Below are 22,728 nucleotides of genomic sequence, written 5' to 3' on the forward strand. Positions count from 1 at the left end.
AAATTATGTTCTAGCCTTGGGAAGGCATAGGGGTTTTGAGCCCAACTTATGTTAATTTCTGCTCGTTTCGAGTTTGATTCGGTTATTTATTGTTATTTCTGTTTGTTTTGGGTTTCATATATTCATCGATGTTGATTCGTGGTAGTTTCACGCTTGGTAGATTATTTGATTCTATTTGTGCTCATTTTTTTTTTAATTGAGCTCTTTACTTTTCTTTTGAAAAACTTATTTTGTGAAAGTTTTTTTAATTAATTTCTGTTCGTTTTATATTGACACAGTCTTTTCAGGTAAAAAGAAAATAATGCTTCAAATCTTTTCGTTTTTTAAGAATTTATAGTTTGGCCTACTATTTGTATGCTAGAGAAAAATTTTCAGCAATTTTAAACAACATACACCCTTTTAAAAAACTGGACACAAACAGTAGTGTTTAATTTAGTTTCATACCTCCTCTAGTTGACCTGAAATGGAAAAACTTGATACCATTCGCAACAAAATCTGTTTACTTTCTTTGATAGCTTAGATGCACTTACGCTTTTTGATTTGGTTAAATTTTAAGAGCAGAAGTAGCCCCGAAAGTTTGAACATAATACCCTCAGTCGTTCTTGGGATACTGCTGAGATGCCTTATTGGGAATTAGCATTAACACTGTGCATTTGATTTATTCTCATGGAAAAATTTAGTTTTTAAAAATAAGGGCAAATGGGAGGGTGGGCGTGGGCGGGGGATTAGTTGCCCTCCAATCACTTTCGACTATTAAAAAGGGCATCAGCCCTTTCTATTTTCAATCGAATGAGCCTATTTCGAAGTTCCTACGACAACTCCTTCGATACGAGGTACCCTGGAGTGACCTCCTCAATAACATATTTTCTATCTAGAAATCAACTACGCTGAACAAAATGGCTATCTCAAAATTTTTATTGGGTGTGTTTGGGGGAATGATAGGCGTGGGAGAGGGAGGCGGCTAGTTGCCCTCCAATCACTTTCGACTATTAAAAAGGGCACTAGCCACTCCAATTTCCAATCGAATGAGCCCATTTCAAAATTTCTACGACAACTCCTTCGATGCGAAGTGCCCTGGTCTAAGACCAAGAAATAAACAATACATTGTGCCCACATCGTTCTTTACTTAGGCAGCGCTATTCCGCTGCCTATGATAAACAGAAAGTCTATTACTTAGACACAGAAGCAAAACTGTTAGACTCTCACAAATAAAATACGGGACTAGAAAACTGCATCAAGCATTTGTAAAAAAAGAGGTCGTACATTACTGCTTTCGCAATATTTTGACTGAAAACCTTAACTGCGTTTTACCAGTTCTCGGAAATTTTGCCAAAAGCTCAGACTAGGCATACTACTTATTTCCAAATTACCAACCAAGTTCATTCACACAAATTTGCTTTATTTGGGAGTTTTTCAGAAAATTTTGCAAAAAAGCTGTTTTATATGGAAACGGAGGTTGGGCTAGAGTTTTCTTCTTTCGAGTATTTAAATAATACTTCCTCTTTTAATCAAAATTTTATGGTACAGAGAATCCAAAACACAGCGCTAAAAAACCTCACATAAAAAATATCTGAAAAAAGATCTTATGATTAACCCTTACACACCTCGTAAAATGTATGGGATGGACTGTAATGTAGTCCAACTAAAAATAAACATCTTACCCCAATGCCTTTTTCTCTGACAGTTGTTGGTGCACTAACAGAAGGAGCTACTCGATCTGGTCCAGGAACAGGATGTTTTTGAGGAGTTGTAGACGGGAGAGGACGAGGTATAGAAACAGCAGTTCCAGGACGAGGAACAGATACTGCTGTCCCAGGTACTGCAGCAGGCAGTGAAGTTCCAAGATGAGGTACATCTTTTTTAATGCTAGATGAGGTTCCGGCTATAACTTGATCTTTATGAGGTTGAGGGCTTTGGTAAAGAAGAGATGATGGCTTAGGAGCTGGAGCTGGATAGGGAGTAGGTCCAACTGTGTGCGCTGTATCGGGGAAGAGATTGAAGTAGGTCCTCTTTCCGTCTATCGATACAAACTCGTCACCGGGTCGTCCAACAGTCAAAATTCCATCTTCACCACGTAGCTGCTCTATATCAACTAAAACAAGAAAACAGAATACAGAAGGAGTATTGTCTTAAAAAAGGAAATAATAGAGATACGCCCAATTTCGCATTGTTTATATTAAAAGTTATAAACTTCGAAAGACTCAACTTCAAGCAAACGATCCATTTCAGAGTCAGTTACGTTAAGGAGAACCCACTAACTACAAATCTAATTTTACATTAAACTATTATTCTGTTTTGAAGAACAAACAGTAATTGTAAAATCTGAAAGGTGATTCGACGGCTAAGCTTGGTTTTGGTATTCAAAAATTGTTTGGAAGCAACTTTTTCAATTTCAAGAATAACGTGTCAAATTGTAATATCTATCAAATTTAGAGGTGAGAGGAAATCTGACCATTCTAATCAAAGACGTACACAGGGAAAGGGATCAAGACCCCCCCCTCGAAACCTTAACTTTTTTTCAGATTTATGGGCACTTCTTATTCACATTATCGAATAGATTGTTGTTGTTTTGTTGTTGTTGTTTTTTTTGGGGGGGGAGGGGGGCTAAAAAATCCTGTGTATGTGACTGATCCTAACTCATCTGCCGACAAATTCTAAATAATGTGTCAATAGCTCACTTTTGCTTAGAATTATTACAAGACGCTAATGAATGAAACTTATATACGAAAAAGTATTGATTAGAGTCAAGTCTGATGGAACAAATGAAAACAATAGTATGAAGCAAATGAGCAATGAGAAAAAAATTAACTCTTGCATTTCCAGTAGGCAAATATAACAGCAAGTTTCGTGGATCTTTGTTCAGTGGCCAAGGAAAGGAGTTAATGGGGAGTATTAGACTGACAAAAAGATTGGACTCAAGAGAAACTCCTTTTACTGCATATCTGTGTCGGAAAAGAGTAACAAATATCATTAATTCAAGCATATCTCTATCACATCGAATTTATTAAAGGATAACTTCTGTTTCATAATATTCTGTTACTGTCCCCCCCCGCAATTCGAGAGGTAAATGATCACGGCACCAGTTTTTCAAAGAATTACACCGTCTTCGAAAATGCTTTTTTATAGTATCTTGTTTTCCAATCTTTAAGTTATCAATTACTTATGGGTATTACTTTGCTCGGTACTTGTGTATTATCCAGAACATACTCAAGAAGTTTGCTTTGTTTGGATTTTCTCTTGCATTTGGTTATAATTAGCCTATTCTTTCGTGAAATAAACTACGCTTCAGGTATATTTTAATTAAATATCTAATATATAGAGGTGATTAGGTTAGATATTCAATATTATGCGTTCTGGGCGGCCTGCTTTCCATAATTCTTTGCTTTAGTTTCCATAATTTTGTTACTAAAATATTATATTTTCATTACATTTTGGTATATTTCATTATAATTAACCTAACTTCACTTCTTGAGTGTGATCTGGATAATACACAAGTACCCTTTTTTTCTAATACATAATGTCAGCTTCACAATTCAGATTTTTTATTTAAAAAAGCTTTATCTGAATCGTAAACGCATCAAATAGATGGTTACTGAAATTTCTTTTGATTGTTTAGATAGTTACTGAATATTGTTTATGATTCTTCTAAACTAGAAACAGTTAAGTTACATACCCTAATATTTTTACTCAAAAGTCTGCGCAATCAAAATTTTGCTCAAAAGATTAATGTACAGAAATAGCTGATAGAGAGGATACATTTTAAATATAATTGCAGGAATGAAACCACGAGGTAACCATGAGTAGCAACCTATTTTTGGCGTTTGAAACGATAAATAAAAGAAACAACTTATTGGACAATGATAGAAGTAAACCGTGAGAACAATAATAAAATAAGGAATAAAAAACTTAATAGCCTGAATCAATCCTTACCTAAAAGACAGACAAATTGGGTATATCGTGCTTGAAAACAGCACTAGTAGGAGTTAAAACTTATCCCCTTCATTTACTTTAATCACCTTATTGCTGCGGTTTAAACAATAACCGTCACCTTGTCGTCGTCTCTGTTACCCTATATCATTCGATGCCAAAAAATTTAGATCGCCATCAATGGATGAAACGGTTCTAGTTGCTTTCGCTGACGACAGTACCCTGGGCACTGCTTTCAGAACTGAGCATGAGATTAGTGTCAAGTTGGTTGATTTGTTTGAGAGGTTAATTGGTTTAGGTTTGAGAGGCTGGTTGATCTGATTCTTTTTTTTGTACTAACTGTCTGGCCCTGAATGTTGACAAGTCGAGCTTTCTGATTTTCTCATTGATTTCTCTGGCTTGCCCTAACTGTCTGAGATTCACCCATCAGAGGGTTCTCTTAGTAGAATTGAAGATCAGGATGTCTCGTTTCTTGGTATTCTTCTTTATGAAAATATCTCCTTCGTGCATCATATTAATCTGATTAAAATGAAGATGTCGCTGAATCTCGGAATTCTTAGGAAACTCAAACGTATTTTCACAGGATCGATTCTGAAAATTCTGTTTCATTTTTTAATACGGTATTACGTCACTGATGTCTTAATATAAGCGTGTCAACCTTTGTTCCTTGTAACAAATCTGTCTGCTACTAACCCATTGCTTGATTTGAAATCGTTTTGTATTCTTGCATGTGGGGTCTTTCACTTTGATTCAACTACACAGGGATGTTCTTGCGGGCCTCAGAACTAATCTATATCTTGTCCTTTAATATTTTTCCTGTCTTCTGCGTAATTTATGCATCATTTTTATCCCATTTAACCCATCATTCAGATCGAGTTCAATTCCCTGACTGCATGTCATGCTTCTTGGAATACTCTGCCTGAATGAGCGAGAGAGTGACACTTGTTAAGTAACTTAAAAAATTGTAAAAAAGTCTTCGACTTCTCAGTGACTTTTCCCTCGTCTACTTTTTATTGTTCATTTTATTAGTATTTATGTATTGTTATTTTTTCATCTTTTTCTACGCCCAACCCCCCTGGGGGGATGTCTGGGCAATATTGAAAAGTATGATGGTAATTTAAATTTCGCAAGGTACCACCTCACTCTGGCCTGGTTAACGGCTGGTAATGAGTGATGGACGACGACAGTTCGCCGTTCTTTTTTGTTTTAATGCGTTTTTTATTATATTGTGTGTTTCATCATGTCTTTCCCTCCATTCACAGCCATAGAGCCTTCCTGGGGGAATCTAATGTTGAAGTTTACCTTTTTTGTTCAATTTAGTTGCTGAATAAATGAAATTTTAACTGTTGAATAGCATTACCAAAAGTGTATCAGTGCTGGAACAAAGCTGGAACAAAACAAGGCTGATTTGTCATTTTTTCGTGGGGGATCGGAAAAATTAAACTAAGCAGTTATGATTCAATTAATTTCAATTAAACTGGTTAAATTAAAGTAATAATTCTAAACTGAGAATGAGTCCGTTGTCAAACGACAAACACTGGATTTTTTAAATTAAACCTTTTTATTGAATTTCCAACCTTTGAAGATTCGAAGTCGTTTAGTCGTTTTTTCTAAGTGTATTACTTTTATAATCAAATATTCTACTTTTCGACAGATAATGGCAGCAAAATTATTTTTAATTAAGTGTCGATCTATCAAGTTTAATCTTTAGAATGTATCTTTGGTCAGGTTGAACATATGACAAAAGTTAAAATAGAGAGCAGGGGGTGAGAGAATTAAAAAAGTAATAGAAATTCAAAATAATAATAGATAGCCAATAAAAGAAATCAGTCCATACTGCAGGTGGTAATGAACAGAAATAAAGTCTATTGGCTGCAATAACAAGATTTTTTTTGCAGGGTGAGGGGACAATATACTCCCTATCGTTTGGATATCCCCCTTGGAATCTCGAAGTTCCGTCTAATTCACCCATTTCTGTGCTTTTGAGTTATACTCCTATCCCAGAACAAATTCCCTTGTACGTCCCTGTCCTTGCCTAGGGGGATATCAAGGTTTAGTTTCGATTTTTACGGACGTGTTTTCCCCTAAAAGACACCGATCCAAAGCTGACTCGTTCCAATTTGTCGTTTTCTCTTAACAGGATGAAAAAGTAGCAAAAACGTAAATTGGTTTAAGTGCAGAAATTACTTTCTATTGTTTCTCTATCTACCCGCGGGCTCCACGTATGTGTGCTCCCGTGGTTAATGTGGTGAACAATTGGCTCAAAACCTCAATTTTGATTGTAATTTTACCAACTAATTATAATTTATTGAGGTGAACGTACACAACCTTTGGCTCAACCTGCAACAAAATACTACCAGAACAGTTATTCAGAACATTACAAGATACACATTGACGGAAATAGCTACATTTAAAACTGGAGAGTACACTGGAATACTGTTTTAATTGCATAGGTATGTACGCACGGGGGTAGGACGTGGGGTTAGCCGAAATTCCATAAGACATTTTTATTATTTTAATTCAACAGTAATCTTAGTGGAAGACTCTTTTTCTGAACTAGTTATAACAATAGTAATAAAACAGCAATACCAAAGGGTGATTCTCCGCTCAGTAGTATTTCCAAACATAATATTCCCTATGGTGAAAATTGATTCGTACCACTCCTCTCCCCCAAATGACTGAACATATCTCTATGCTTTTCAAGATTTATGCTTTTTAAGATAACTTATGCTATTTGACATCACGAACCAACTGATGGCAGGAAATAAGTTAAAAAATAGCGCGAACCAATAAAATCTGTCGTCCTTTGCATGTATCCTAGTGCTACATAGACTATATCCAGGCATTAGGCAGAGGGGCACAATTGTCACGGTAGCAAATATTATATTTGGACAGTGTTGAGTAGAGAATAGAATGATATTGTTGAGTGTTGAATGGATAATCAAACAATATTATCCTTTTATTGTCATTTTAGGGAGTAGAGAAAAAGAATAGGAAGTACACAAAAAGAATGTTGCACCAAGATTAGTAACCCAGCTACAAAAAATAACGACGATGGAGCACATCTTTTGATATTTTATTCATTAGCTTCTTAAAGTTATGAAACGGTTGCAACTCATTTTCAAAGACTTAAAATATTGCCTTCTGAACAGCAGCAGGAGAGGAGGAGGGTGATTCATCTCCTCCTTGGAAACAAGAAAACGTTGAAAATATACAAAATAAAATGAGAAAGATTTTCGTTTATAAACTTGTAAATGAATAGTTTCTCATACCACGCCTCCCCTCCAGAAATTTCTCAGCAATGCTGATGTTTCAGAAAACTAGTCTAAATGGCAACTGGTAGCGCGAAAAAGCTTTTTGATCATTTGTCTGCCATTTAAGTTTCTTGACAAACTTAGCTACAATAACAACAAAATTCGTGTTTCATTCTTATAAGAGAAACTCTACTCATTGATTTTATATTCACTTTCAGAGTAATTAAATCCCAACCCCATCTCCTCTTCTAAAGCCTGGATACGGTCCTAGGCTAAACCCAACTGAAATCCAAAGCTCTTTCCGGTAATTTTCAATCTTTCACCTGCCTCTTTTTCCAGATTCGGCCCCTACTTCAAAACAAATTTCTGATAAGAGAGTGATCACTGTCTAATGAAGAGTTTTACCCTTTGCATATTTTTATTTAATCCATAAATGGAAAATTAGAGTTTTCCAAGAGATTATTTACGGAATATTAGGTTTTAGAAGCTAGTTTCAAATTTGAAAAACCCTAAAAGACGTAAATTATTTGAAAAAAAAGGAAATAATGGGAAAAGTCGTGAAAATTTTGTGTAGATACGACGAAAGTGTTAAAGATACAATGCTATAAAGTTTAGTTTCCAAAAATAACGTAGTTTTATTTGCCCATTTCTATTATTTTTATTCAGGTTTTTTTTTTCATTATTCAGCAAGGTCATAGCAGTAAGTTCTTCAATGTTTGGGTTAATTCACTAGATAGAGATGAACATGCCACACGATGCACCTTTTAACACATTGTATATAGTCATCTGTTGTACCTTTTCAATCAATGTTTTGAATTTGGAGTGTACCCTAATTGCTTGAAAAGTGCTTTGGTTATTCCTCTGTATAAAGGCGGTGATAAGGAAGATCTGAACAACTACCGTCCGATATCTCTACTTCAAGTGATTTCTCGTATTTTTGAGAAATTGATTTATATACGACTGATGGATTATTTTGAAAAAAGATGTTTTTTTCACTCTAGTCAATTTGGTTTTAGAAAAAATATGTCTACAGACCATGCTTTATTATTTTTGACAACATATGTTAACGATTGCCTAGATTCAGGTTTAAAGGTGGGTTCAATTTTTTTTAGATATTATGAAGGCTTTTGACTGTGTTGATCATAAGATTTTATTGGATAAGCTTGAAAATGCTGGAATTCGTTTTTAAAAGTCTGAAATTGATTGCTTCATCTCTTGAAGGAAGAACGCAAAGAGTACGGCTGGGCAGAGTCCTGTCAGAAGAGATGGTAGTAAAGTGTCGTGTGCCACAGTGGTCTGTGTTTGGGTCCCCTTTTATTTATTGTGTACATTAATGATTTTAATGAATTCCTCAAACCACTGTCAACTTCAAGTACAATGATGGTCCGGTGCAAGCAATGCTTCCAAGTTTTGCTGATGATACCCAGTTTACAATGGCTGCTAAAACAGAATCGGATTTGAAAAATGGCATGAAACAATGAATGGTGATAATCTAGAGGTGGATGCGAGTGAACAAACTGCTTGTTAATCAAAGAAAACAATGTTCATGTTATATGGCAGAAGTGCAAATTACTATCCATGGATTGAAGAAACTGAGTTAGTAAATGGAAGTATAAAACGGAAAGGTGCTGTAAGGTGGTATCTTGGTTTAATGGTAGATGAATGCCTAAGTTTTAAAGATCATATTGCATTTATAAGTACTAAATTAGCCAAAAATGTTGGAAATCTGCAGAAGCTGAAAAATATTTTTCCCAAAAAGGTTATTAGAATGTTATATTTTTCGCTTACTCATCCATATTTGGTGTACTGTGTTACAGTTTGGTCGTCGACGTTCACTAGTCATTTGTATCCGCTCCGTGTGTTACAAAATAAAGCCGTAAGAGTTTTGACCAATGACTTGTCCCAGAATTCGGTAAGATCGAGGTATCACCAACTAAAAATTCTACCATTCTTTGGTTTGGTTAAATTTTATGTAAATTTGTTTATGTATAAATTTTTTTCTAATTTGTTGCCTACATGTTTTTCGGAACTTTATAATGAAAGGGAACATAGTTATGAAACTAGAAATGTTGAATTAATTAGAACGCCGGTTCCAGTTACTACCAGATCTAAATTTTCTATTAGGTATATCGGTCCTGAAGTATGGAACAGGCTTCTGGCGGAAGTAAAAGGTAAGAAGGTTCTTGAGGAGTTTCGTGCTTCTTTGCGATGTATTTGTTTTAACCAATATTGTAGACACGGATTAGTTGATTGATCTGGGAGTGAGTATATGCTTGTGAATGTCAAAAGAGAAAAATTTTCTTGTGTGTTGACTGAGGTAACTGTCGGTATATGAAAGGAAGCATGATGAATCATAGAGTATGAGTGTGGGATTCCTTTAAGTTCCCTGTAAAAAATTATTATCCTTAGAATGTTGATTAATTGTTTAGTAGGGGTGGGAGAGGGGAGTGGGAGTCAGAGAGTTCTATTTCCCCGAGGAAGTGTATTAGTGTATAAGTAGTTGAAGTGTTCCTTTTTTGGGTCATCCCAAACACGCTAATATGGGTCGGGACCTATTTGGATATTGTTGGTATTATATGCAATTTTGTTTTGTAAGCATTATATGGAGATTTGTATGTTGTTTTTTTTGTGACCCACTTGTTAATAAATAATAACGATCTTTCCAAATATACCAATATATAATTTTTCCAAATATACTGTGGGCTCAAGGGCATATTCAGCATTTTTGTTCTGTGGGGAAGGGGGTATTATTTCAATGGGTACAAAAAACTGCAAAATATGGATCAAAATTATAATCTATGTTTATATGCATTTTGTCATGTATCTATGAGTCGCGCAAATTTATTTTTGAGGAAAGGGGATACAAACCCTGAGCACCCCCTCATGGATACAATCTTATTATGGCCTTGAATTATTTTCTGTGCATGTTTGACACCAAAAGTTATATCATAATGCCAAAATGAAGCCGATAAAAAAAAAAGACGGAAATTTAGCAAAGTTTTGTAAACAACCTAGAGCTATATCTGGCCATGGACATACGTAGCTTCTTGTCTAGGGGGGGGGGATAACACGAGGTAGTAATGTGTACAGGATTGCCACACCGGTTAGTTCCTAAAGTAATAAAATTGCCCAATTTTGCGTGCTAAGCAGCGATTTTCGGTGCTACAGTAAAATAAATTTTGCGCGTGTCGCTGATCGATATCTGAACCGATATTTGGACATTTCTGTTTATGTCCAGCTTTTTCAACCATCTACCTTTTTTCAACTGCATTTTCAACCATCTGCTTTTTCAGCCATATCTAGTGTAAATTTGAAGTTCTATGGGGACAGCTGCCCCCTTCTTAGGCCCTATTGGGGGGGGGGGGGTCAGGCAAAAACGCAATAGTACCTATTATTATACTTGAAAAGAGAACTGAATGGAAAGTCGGATGTTATATTTTTTTATCTGGTGTTAGTTCTATCAGAGAAAAAGAAACGAAGGTGTCACTTCAAGCGTCTCTTTAAAAGCTCAAAGTGGAATTTGTGGAGATAGGGATTAGTATATTTCAAATGAGCGCTAAAAGATACACCAAATGGTATGTTGTTCATCTTCTAACAAGCATCGAAATATTTACAGCCATATCCAGAGAGTTCCATGCTCCGGATATTACTCTTCACATGTGTAAACAGTTTAGCACACAAAATTACAAATAAAAAAAAAATAACCTACTTGGTTCAATGACAGGTTTGCCAAGAGTAGGAATTCTGAAAGTCCGAGTAGCTCCATTCGAGCCTCCTCCACCAAAATTCTGTGCAGCATTAAGTGTTAATTCAAAAATATCTCCTTCTAACTGTTGTTTGTTAATCCAAAACATATCTGGGGTATTTTCAGCCCCTCCAACACTTCCATAATATTCTCTTTGGTCATTAAAAATCATACCCGGCCTAACCTGCAATGGTGGCGTAGGCCGGGGTTCATTCACTACAGTAGCAATTGGGTTTGACGGCACCGGGTAGATATTAGTCTCTGGATCTGGCAGTGATGTAACTACACTTGAATATAGATATGTAGGTGTCACTAGTGAGCTAGTACTAAATTCTTCTATTGAAGGTAATAGGGTACTTGAAGTAATAGTACTGAATGTTGTACTGGTAGCTTCTATAACTGGGGAAATCACTGGAGTAAATGGTTCTGGTTCATCTTCATATTCGTAATGTATTTCTTCGTAAACTGTGTCATTATAACCGTTATCAACTTGCCTAGTATCTTGAGTTTCTTTGTTGGGAACACTAGAACTTTCTTCAATATTTTTAACTTCAAAAACGTTTTGTTTGTCTTTTATCTCAGCAGTGCTTTCACCATCTTCGCTTTTAATTGTATGAAGTGAGGATTCAGAATTCTGTGACGATTCAGAGTTTTCTACACTTTCATTAAAAGCATCAGCATTATCTCTAATAGACACTATATTAGAATTATCAGCTTGATCACTTGATTCACTTTGTTCTGCTTGATCGTCAGTTAACTGATAGTATTCGTCTAAACTAACTTCTTCTTCTTCATCTTCTTTTTGAATTGACGTTGATGGGGCTTGAGTAGATACAGGCATTGGTGAAGATGTGCTAGGTATCTCTTGCTTTGAATGTTCAGTATTTGAGATGGCAAATGCAAACAGATCTAAAATAAAAGTCATTTCAGACAAACATAACGGAAAGACTTCCCCCCCCCCCCTAAAAATCACCGATGAGCCCCCAACAGTAATGAGAAAAAAAACTTCAAGTCTGCGGAAACCGACATATCCGGGTTCAAAAATCCAAATTTGGAAGTTTCAGTCCTGCTTTATCAGACACCTATCTAACTACCTTCTAGCCTTTTGGCTTTAGATACCTATGAACATCAGGTGAAACTATGAATCAATGAAATATGAAGTGTTTATTAAATTCTGAAAAAAGGGAAAAGCTTAGGAATTCTATGATAAAAATTACCCATTTCAGTCTTAGCTATTTCTAACGACCTAAAAAGTTTATAGTTCCTGGCTATTTCAGTTTAGGGAAAAGAAAATAAAAACAGGAAAAAATTTACAATATTGGAAATAACAAACGTGAATTGATGGAAGGTCATAATTTTATTATCCCGAAAAAGATGTTGAGAATAAAGACTATGCGGGAGGGCTACTGCATTAAAGAGAGACCTCAAAATATCCCAGCGATACACGCCCAGTACTTACTTGATTGAAATAGGGCGCAAGCGTAAGGTGTCCCTGGCACTCAACAGCTCCCTCATGGTGGTGTGCCAAGAGTATCTGTCTCTCAAGAGTGGCTCGGCAAGGTCAAGCCAGGACTTTCCCATATCCTTCCATACTTTCTGAATCCACCGAGCGGTTCGAAGTTGGCTTTAACACCACTCATCCATGTTTTCTTATCCTCCCCACTTGTCTCACCCTCTATTGTCTTTGTGGACAAAAGTGCTTTCAGCCTTTCTCAGGACGTGGCAGAACCAAGAAGCCAGTTTTGTTTGATCACGCAACCAATATCAAGCTCAAGTTAACGTTTCTTCTACAGGTCCAAATTTCTCACTCGTTTGTTAAGTCTGATACCTACGACTTTCAGATAGGTGTGATCGAACACACTTACAGCTTCGATGTCACTCAACCATCCAAGTCTCGCAACCGTATAAGGGTATTGATAAGAACTTAACCGTATTACTGATTTAAATACTTTACTAACTATTTTTGAAAAGTAATACTAAAAGAGAATCAACATATTTTTTACTGACTAAACTCAAAGAAAGAAACAATACTCACCAGGTAAAGGAGGGGGAGTTACCCTCACTGGTGGTCGAAGAGGTATTGTGACAGGTCCCTGGGGCCTTGGACCAGCAAGTATACCTGGCCTTTGAGGCACTATTTGAACAGGCAAAGGAATTCCATTAGGGTTAAAAGGGGAATTAGGCCTCTTGTTTACATTCGCAGGTTCTAAAGGGATAGCTTCAAAAGGCAACACATTCTGCGTTGGAGGCCCTCTGTTATTAATTCGATGATGGAAAGGCAGACGATTTTGAGGTGGTACTGCTGCAGGTGGATGCATGTGGTCATCAATAGTCGTGTGGAGGTTCACATTTCCTACAAAAGAAAAACACTTTCGTTACTTTTGACTGAAGTAAGTTCTATGGGAATAATATTATTGTAAGACTTTGGTGTACTTGAGAAATAGCTCATAATGATGCGGTGCTTGGATATTAGGAGTTATTTCAAAAAATTGACGATTTGCAAGCGAATTTCAACATTCTAACTCAAACATCAAACAGTTTAAATGGCTCAAGTATGGGACATCTTAAAAACACTTACACAAGAACAATCTTACTGATGTATTATGTTTTACTTATCATTCTTTTTGAGATATATTATTTTTTACTTATGTAACAGATATCACAGAAAACTACGTGAATTTTCCTATTGTCAAATAAGCCCTTGAACAAATCGGTGAGGGGGGAATGTGGAAGAGACTTAAATAGAAACGTTTCGGCCAAAAGTTGTCAATTCTTTTTCAGTTTAAAAAACATTGTACGATTTGTATTTTTGAACTTCTAAAGGGTGGAGGGTATGCCCACCTTCTCTCTTGTCGACACCCACGTTTGCTATATTGTATCAAAACGAGATATAGACTACCACAATCAATCTATCGATTTGTCTGACAATCACCAGGTTTGTTGGTTCTTAGAATAGCAGATGCTCCATGCTCCTTAACTAAAATCAATCTTGGTCAAAACAACACTAGACTTCCCCTTTTTTAAGGAATCCCTACTCCCCCTTTGTTGGAGCTTACTGGACAAGGACCTAATGAACTAACATTTTTGGCAACATCGAAAAAATATTATTACACATTTTTTACCGCGCGGCATAAGAACAGAAAACGACGGCATTCCTGGAATTCCAGAACTGTAAAGAATTCCATAATATGCAGTTCCAATCGACAGTGATCTTCAGCTAATAATGATGTTAAGTTTTAATACCCTATGTAAGATTTTAAATTTTGATAGGCTACAAAAAGACAAGAGATTATGCTAAAAAGAAAGTTTATTTTAACATAAATTGTAATCTTAAAATGAGTTTTTACAACAATGAAGTTATCTGCAAAACTTGGTTCGATTTGATACGCCTTTTTGATTTTGAATTTAAAATGGTCGTTCTCTTCTCTGAAATGTCAGCTAAATGAGAATTCTGGATCAAATTTTGTTCGAGAAGCATATTTGATTTTGCATTTAAAATGATCATTTTCTTCACTGAAATGCCAGCTAAAGTGAGAATTCACTGAATATGTTGTTTTAAACGATCCAAAGGAAACCCGAACAGAGCACAATAGATTTAAGTTAGTGGTTTGGCTTTTTGATAAAATTTTTATAATTTTTTTTTGTTAAATTAGAAATTCCAAGATAACTAAAATTTAGGGAAGAAGGACATTAATAGCCAGTAATTGCTACTTAGAAGAAGAACTTATTCAATCAAAGAGCGGAAAGTTCATTTTTCTAGTCATTCTAGAAAAAAGACAAATTCTCTTAAAAGAGGCGTTGTGACATCAATAGAAAATTATTCGACAATTTTTACAAAATCAGAGTGAAGCCAGCAAATTCACATTATAAAAGAGAAATGACCAAACTAGAATGCCCAAGAATCACGTCTAGCGTTAATACTAATAGTATATGTTTAATCATCAGTCAAAACTTTCCATTAAGAACCATGTAGATGGCTACACTAGAAAACGTAAAACGACCCTATTTATAAAGTATCGTTCCAGTGGACAGGAATTGTCAGTCAAGCTAAACAGGAAAAGAGACATTCCTGCTCTATACTATCGTGTTAAGGCGATGTAGTACCTTACAGCATCGCTCTATCTCATCCATTATAAATTGTCTAGTTTTTGTGGTCAAATTATTTATAATTGATTAGGTGGTCTTGCTATAACTTAGAGAGCCTGGATAAGAGATCCGACTGAAAGCCGACACCTACTTTCCCAGAAATCTGAGAAAAACTATTTGGCTTCTCCCATTTTGTCCCGGAGATAGGGGAATTAAGATTTAATGAAATCGGAAATTAGATTTAATCAGTAACATCATAAGAAAGTGTCAAAATATTCTAGCATACCTGCTAGGAAAAGTTAAAAATTAGCTAAAAGATTTGAGCTATTTGACAGCTTTGGAATTTCTGTGATGCTACCCGCTTTGATTGAAAACCTCGCCGACACAGGGGCGTATTATTTATGCTAAAGATACATTGAGCAGACAACACTTCGCCTAACAATTAGTAAACATTACACACGTATTTTTCCTTTTTAAACTAGCCCCTCTTTAGCTTTTCTAAGTATTGACACATTGATCCCCTAACCGTTTTTACCAAAATTTTAAGGAAATAACATTTGAGTAATTTGACAGATTTTGGAGTTCCCTATGGCACTGGGGAAATTCGCTAATTAGCCCTTTGTCTTTGAGACAATCAGCCGATGCTGAGGCTTACAAAATGATCTTTAAGGCTTGGAATTTCCTTAAAAAGTGTGCTTTAATAGTAGAATAGATCTATGCAGTTCTAGGGGCCCTCCGTACAAACAGGTTTTTCTGGAAAGTTTCAAAGTTCACTGCCTTTTTGGTGATAAGCTCAAAAAAAAAACCAGCACGTCTTGTTTTCAGAGCAGGAATGACGCAGTTTCAAAGTTCATTTTTGATCTGGTTAAGTGGGATATAATCTGGTTTGGTTTGCTAGTGCGAGAGGACTCAAGCGATTTCTTTCTTTGTCATGAGATTTATGTAATTAATTAAACCTGTATTATAAAACCAGAGTGTCTTGTTTCGTTGTAATGCAATTATTTTTTGTATATACAAAAAGGGGTAATGAGATATGCGAGCATTTGCAAAAAAGGGGTAATTAATGTTGAAAAGGATAATTACTTCTTTAGTTTACGAGATTTGCGAATTTTTTACGAAAAGATCTCAGTTACATACGGATTCAGTTACACGGGGATGAGTTAAATGAGGTCAAGTTGCATGGGGTTTTCAATTGAACGAGTGGTTCAAATGAATTTTTGTATAAAGAAAAATGGGCAAATGGAAATGCGAGAATTTGCAAAAAAGGGGTAATTAATGTTGAAAAGGGTAATTACTTCTTTAGTTTACGAGATTTGCGAATTTTTTGCGAAAAGATCTCAGTTATACAGGGGTTCAGTTACACGGGGATTAGTTAAATGAGGTCAAGTTGCATGGGGGGTTCAATAGCACGAGGGGTTCAGATGCATGGAGGAGTTCAGAAGCTTGGGATTCAGTTACATGGGGTCGATGGTCGTTATAATACACAAGATCTATTTGAACAGTGTTGTGAGATCCCCTACCACACCCCCCAAAGGACTCCGATACCAACCAAACCAACCCGTGTATTATCGCAGTTACGCGGTGGTCATTTAATATTTTGTATTATTTTATTAATTGACTGTTTGATAAATGACAATAAAGTTTGTTAGATTTTTTTAAGTGAAAAACTCTACTTTCTTTTCTTAGTTTTGAAAACATTTTGGAAGAAACTAAATTTCAGTTGGGGGGGGGGGTGGGGAGGAGGGGGCAAAATTAGGTCTGGGGTGAAAATTTGGTCTGAGAGAGGAAGTTTTTTCAACTGAAAGTAAGGAGCAAAATTAAAACTTAGAACGAAGAGAATTATTACGCTGACGCAGGGGATCCCCCCCCCCTCCAGGGCCCACCGGGACCGGTTCGATAATTTAGTGTGTAAAATAGGCCGTCACAATTAAAAAGTTCTATTAAGAGCTTTTTTTTCCGCTTTTTTTTCAGCCAATTGTGTTTTTGATATTATTTTGGGAAAATAGAATTGATCAATAACTTATTTCATTTTCATTAAGAAAATTCAGAATCAAAGTTGAACTTTTCTTCTTCCAGGAAAATATTTGGAACAGAACTTTAAATTGTTTCATCTCTTTGAGAAAAATCTGAACTATTGAGCCGTGTCGATCCTTACTTACAGTTCGTTACCACGAACACAATAAATCTTTTCAGCCAATCATGTATCCCCCCCTAAAAAATACTTTTCAGACAATAAACTTCAGACTAACTTTTTTTTTTGAAGTGGGAGGGAGGGATTTTTCCGCGGAGATGGAGGCCAGATTTACTGGCATTATTTATAAAACTATAATACAATAAATTAAAAAAAAGTTTTTTCAACTGAAAGTAAGGAGCAAAATTAAAACTTAGTACGAAGATAATTTTTACGTATACGAAGGGGATCCCCCCCCCCCTCCAGGGACCCCCGGGACCGGGTCTATAATTTTTTCGTAAAAAATGGAGGTCAACAATAAAAATTTCGATTCATTGCTTTTTTTCCCGCGTTTTTTTAAGTCACTTTTGTTTTTGATATTATTTTGTGAAAATAGAATTGATCAATAACTTATTTCATTTTCATTAAGAAAATTCAGAATCAAAGTTGAACTTTTCTTCTTCCAGGACAATATTTGGAACAGAACTTTAAATTGTTTCATCTCTTTGAGAAAAATCTGAACTAATGAGCCATGTCGATCCTTACTTACAGTTCGTTACCACGAACACAATAAATTGCACGAACACAATAAATTGTTTCAGCCAATCGTGTATCTCCCCCCGAAAAAATACTTGTCAGACAATCAACTTCAGACTCACTTTTTTTTTTGAAGGGGGAGGGAGGGATTTTTCCGTGGAGATGGAGGCCAGATTTACTGGAATTATTTAGAAAACGATAATACAATAAATTAAAAAAAATTTTTTTCAAATGAAAGTAAGGAGCAAAATTAAAACTTTGAACGAAGCTAATTATTACGTATACGAAGGGGATCCCCCCCCCTTTGGGGTTAATCTAGGTTCACTTAGACGCGTACTAAAACTTGCGAGTGTTTCCTACGAAATTTATATTAATACTTAAATTGCTTGATCAGATATGCTTGCGTTTTAATTTGAAATTTGAATCTTTTAATCCCCAAGATACAGCGTTATTGCAGAATATGTTAAGAAGGGACTTAATCCAAGATACTTATAAAATCTCTTAAAAACAGTATGATGTATATTCAGTTGCTTCTTAAAATTTTAAGCATGAATTGGAACACGAATAGAAGAATTTACTTCGCCGAACTTGGAGAGCTCCTGAAAGCGTTTGAGTTGTTTTTTTTTTTTTCAGTAAAGTGCAAATTTTGTTCGTGTCTTGGGAAGGCATTGTTTAAGCCAATCGTGTATCTCCCCCGAAAAAATACTTTTCAGACAATCAACTTCAGACTAACTTTTTTTTTTGAAGGGGGAGGGAGGGATTTTCCGTGGAGATGGAGGCCAGATTTACTGGCATTATTTAGAAAACGATAATACAATAAATTAAAAAAGTTTTTTCAACTGAAATTAAGGATAAAAATTAAAAATTATAACGCAGATATTTATTCCGGTTCAGAAGTTGCTCCCCCCCCCCCTCCAGGGCCCCCCGGGACTAGGTCTATTCTAGTTGCGGAAAAAAATGAAGTCAACCTAAAAAATTTCGATTAATTGCTTTTTTTTTCAGGGTTATTTTAATCACCTTTTTTTTTTTATTTTATTTTTGGAAAATATAATTGATCAATAACTTATTTCATTTTCATTAATAAAATTCAGAATCAAAGTTGAACTTTTCTTCTTCCAGGAAAATATTTGGAACAGAACTTTAAATTTTTTCATCTCTTTGAGAAAAATCTGAACTATTGAGCCGTGTCGATCCTTACTTACAGTTCGTTACCACGAACACAATAAATTGTTTCAACCAATCGTGTATCTCCCCCTAAAAAATACTTTTCAGACACTCACCTTCAGACTAACTTTTTTTTGAAGGGGGGAGGGAGGTATTTTTCCGTGGAGATGTAGGCCAGATTTACTGGCATTATTTAATCTTACAGTGACAACGTATCTCATAGACTAATTTAAGTCTTATGATCATTTTCATAAAACCTATAATTTTCACCTTTTTCTCCATTAAGTATCAAGCACTACAAGAAATTAAGTCCACATTTTTGCAGATAGGAGATTGAAACTTCATAATTAGGGTTATTGTTTTTTTGAGTTACGTGCAATATTGACTCGTGTCACGAATTAATTAAAGTGATTATTATAACAAACAAAAAATGTTTTAAATAATAAAATATTAATATTGACAAATCCAAAACAACTGTGCATAAAACCTATAATTTTCAACCTTTTTTCTCCATTAAGCATCAATTACTTCAAGAAATTAATTCCACATTTTTGCAGATAGGAGCTTGAAACTTCCGAAGTAGGGTTATTGGTTTTTAGAGTTTTTTCGGTTTCTATTGAGCCATGTCGATCCGTACTTACATTTCGTTACCACTAACACAATAAATTGTTTCAGCCAATCGTGTATCTCCCCCTAAAAAATACTTTTAAGACAATCAACTTAATACTAACTTTTTTTTTTTTTTGAAGGGGGAGGGAGGGATTTTTACGTGGCGATGGAGACTAGATTTACTGGCATGATTTAGAAAACGATAAAACAATAAATTAAAAAAAGTTTTTTAAAATTAAAGTAAGGAGCAAAATTAAAACTTAGAACGAAGAGAATTATTAAGTATACGAAGGGGATCCCCCCTCCAGGGACCACAGGGACCGTTTCTATAATTTAGTCTGAAAAATAGGACTTCACACATAAAAAGTTATATTAAGAGCTTTTTTTTTTCCGCTTTTATTTCAGCCAATTGTGTTTTTTATATTATTTTGGGAAAAATAGAATTTATCAATAAATTATTTAATTTTAATTAAGAAAATTCAGAATAAAATTTGAAAATTTATTATTACAGGAAAATATTTGGAACATAACTGTAAATTTTTTCATCTCTTTGATAAAATTTCGTGTTTTTTTTTTTTTTTTCAGCCCATTAAAAAAATAACATAAATTCATTAAGATATTTTATTTATAAAAAATAGCCGTGAATAAATAAGATGGTTTTGTATTTCAGTTAGTTGTTAATATTAGTAGTATTATTTTAGTGTTTTTCCAAGCCATTCATACTTTACCTTAAATGCATTCAAATATTTTATTGATAAAACATATTCGTTATCAAATCAGATGGTTTTGTAGTACAGTTAGTTTTTACTAGTTGTAGTATTTTCGTTTTTTTTTTTGCAAGCTATTCATACTATACCTTAAATGCATTCAGATATTTTCTTAATCAAGCATAGTTTTGATAAAAGTAAAAAAAAATAAAGAGTTTGTTAATTACTTAGAATTTTGTCATAATTTCTTGAACGAAATGTCTTTGTTTATCCAGCAGATGAATTCGAGAAAGAATTTGCTACTTACTTACAATTTTTTCATAATTTCTTTAATGAAAATTTCTGTATTGTGTATCCCAGAGGTGACTTCAAGAAAGAATTTATTACTTACTTACAATTTTTTCATAATTTCTTTAATGAAAATTTCTGTATTGTGTATCCAAGAGGTGACTTCAGGAAAGATTTTTTTACTTTCTTACAATATAAATATTATAAAGAACAGTACTGGTTTAAGATTAAATATATTTATTTATTAATTTTATTAAAATATTTTTTTTTTTAGAAAAAAAAACAAAAAAAAAAAATTTATAAATAAAAAAATTACTTATAGTTAAATCTTAAAAATCCACAAACGAGGGTCCCATGATGTAGGATAGTTTTTAAAATGTCTTATGGATTTTTAACGATCAGGTATATTCTTAGGTATCCACTCTGCGAAGAACCTAACCTCGTCTTCAGGACGGTGATAGCCCCCTTCAAATTTAGGACACTTAAACTCTTCTAGATTGAAAAGTGGAATCCTAGGGTCACACTTTTGAATTAAAACTTTATCTGTAGGTACATTGCCCTTTACATAGAGTGCTTCAACTCCGAAAAAGCTGCAAATTTCATCGACTTCATCCTGGACATCTCTCAGTTCCTTACCAGTATTATTAAGTGGTGTAATCACTCTATCATATAATCCCAGTGTGTTTATATAACGTAATGTTGTACTCCACAAGCTTTTATCATACTCAAACAGATTATAGTTCACTAACCAATGATAACAGTCGATTTCTTTGAGATCCATAGACAATAATAAAAAAGCACATTCGAATATAACACCGCAAGATGATTTTTTCAAACTGATAAATTCGGTGTCAAACAGTCATATCATCTTGGAACTGAATGTATATCATCCCATTCTTAAGGTATTTTATACCTTATATCTTGGAAATTAAGTCTCTCTCTTCTTATCAGATTCAAACGCTTAATACCCACCAGCATATGCGAGTCAAATTTCATCTTAAAGTGCCAACGTATCTGATAGAATAATTTAAGTCTTATGATCAATTTCATAAAACCTATAATTTTCACCTTTTTCTCCATTAAGCATCAATTACTTCAAGAAATTAATTCCACATTTTTTGCAGATAGGAGCTTGAAACTTCCGAAGTAGGGTTATTGGTTTTTAGAGTTTCGGTTACTATTGAGTCGTGTCGCTCCTTACTTACAGTTCGTTAGCACAAACACAAAAATGTTATCACTCTTAACATTTAAATCTTGGCAAATCCAAAACACCAGTGCAGTGATTTTTGCAAGTGCGTTTAGGTGTTAAATTCCAATTAATAGGCACGTAACGTATCTAAAACAGAAAAGTGTGTTTTGACTATATTTTCTATAATTTAGTCTGAAAAATAGAAGAGAATTATTACGTATACGAAGGGGATCCCCCCCTCCAGGGACCACAGGGACCGTTAGTAGTATATATTATGAAAAATATGAATACAAGATTAAAAAGTTCTTTTAAGTGCTTTTTTTTTCCGCTTTAATTTAAGCACCGTGTTTTTTTTTTATTATTTTGGGAAAATATAATTGATAAATAAATTAGTTAATTTTAATTATTAAAATTAAGAATAAAATTTGAACTTTTCTTCTTCCAGGAAAATATTTGGAACAGAACTTTACATTTTTTCATCTCTTTGAGAAAAATCTGAACTATTGAGCCGTGTCGATCCTTACTTACAGTTCGTTACCACGAACACAATAAATCGTTTCAGCCAATCGTGTATCTCCCCCGAAAAAATACTTTTCAGACAATCAACTTCAGACTAACTTTTTTTTTTGAAGGGGGAGGGAGGGATTTTCCATGGAGATGGAGGCCAGATTTACTGGCATTATTTAGAAAACTATAATGCAATAAATTAAAAAAATTTTTTTCAACTTAAATTAATGAGAAAAATTAAAAAACTAAGACCGCAGAGAATTAGTACTTATTCGCAGGGGATCCCCCCCCCCCTTTGAGGTGCCTAGAGTTTAACGTAGAAGCGCGCTGGTAAGTGAACCTAGATTAACCCCAAAGGGGGGGGGGATCCCTTCGTATACGTAATAATTCTCTTCGTTCTAAGTTTTTTAATTTTGCTCCTTACTTTCAGTTGAAAAAACTTTTTTTAATTTATTGTATTATCGTTTTCTAAATAATGCCAGTAAATCTGGCCTCCATCTCCATGGAAAAATCCCTCCCTCCCCTTCAAAAAAAAAAGTTAGTCT

General features: G+C 34.6%; 1 protein-coding gene across 1 annotated transcript in view; it reads right to left on the reverse strand.

The window, feature by feature from the left end:
• Nucleotides 1–22,728, reverse strand: part of LOC148944902 (uncharacterized) — a 64,066-nt gene that overhangs the window by 10,101 nt on the left and 31,237 nt on the right. Inside the window, exons 2-4 of the mRNA XM_089098891.1 lie at nt 12,962–13,279; nt 10,891–11,835; nt 1,662–2,092 (exon numbers count right to left, since the gene is read on the reverse strand). Of these exons, the coding sequence (XP_088955017.1) occupies nt 1,662–2,092; nt 10,891–11,835; nt 12,962–13,279 (1,694 nt within the window). The remainder of the gene's footprint in view (nt 1–1,661; nt 2,093–10,890; nt 11,836–12,961; nt 13,280–22,728) is intronic.

This window comes from Artemia sp. Qi Xiang Cuo, chromosome 13 (assembly GCF_049724085.1).
Source record: "Artemia sp. Qi Xiang Cuo chromosome 13, ASM4972408v1, whole genome shotgun sequence".
In the NCBI taxonomy this organism is placed as follows: domain Eukaryota; kingdom Metazoa; phylum Arthropoda; class Branchiopoda; order Anostraca; family Artemiidae; genus Artemia; species Artemia sp. Qi Xiang Cuo.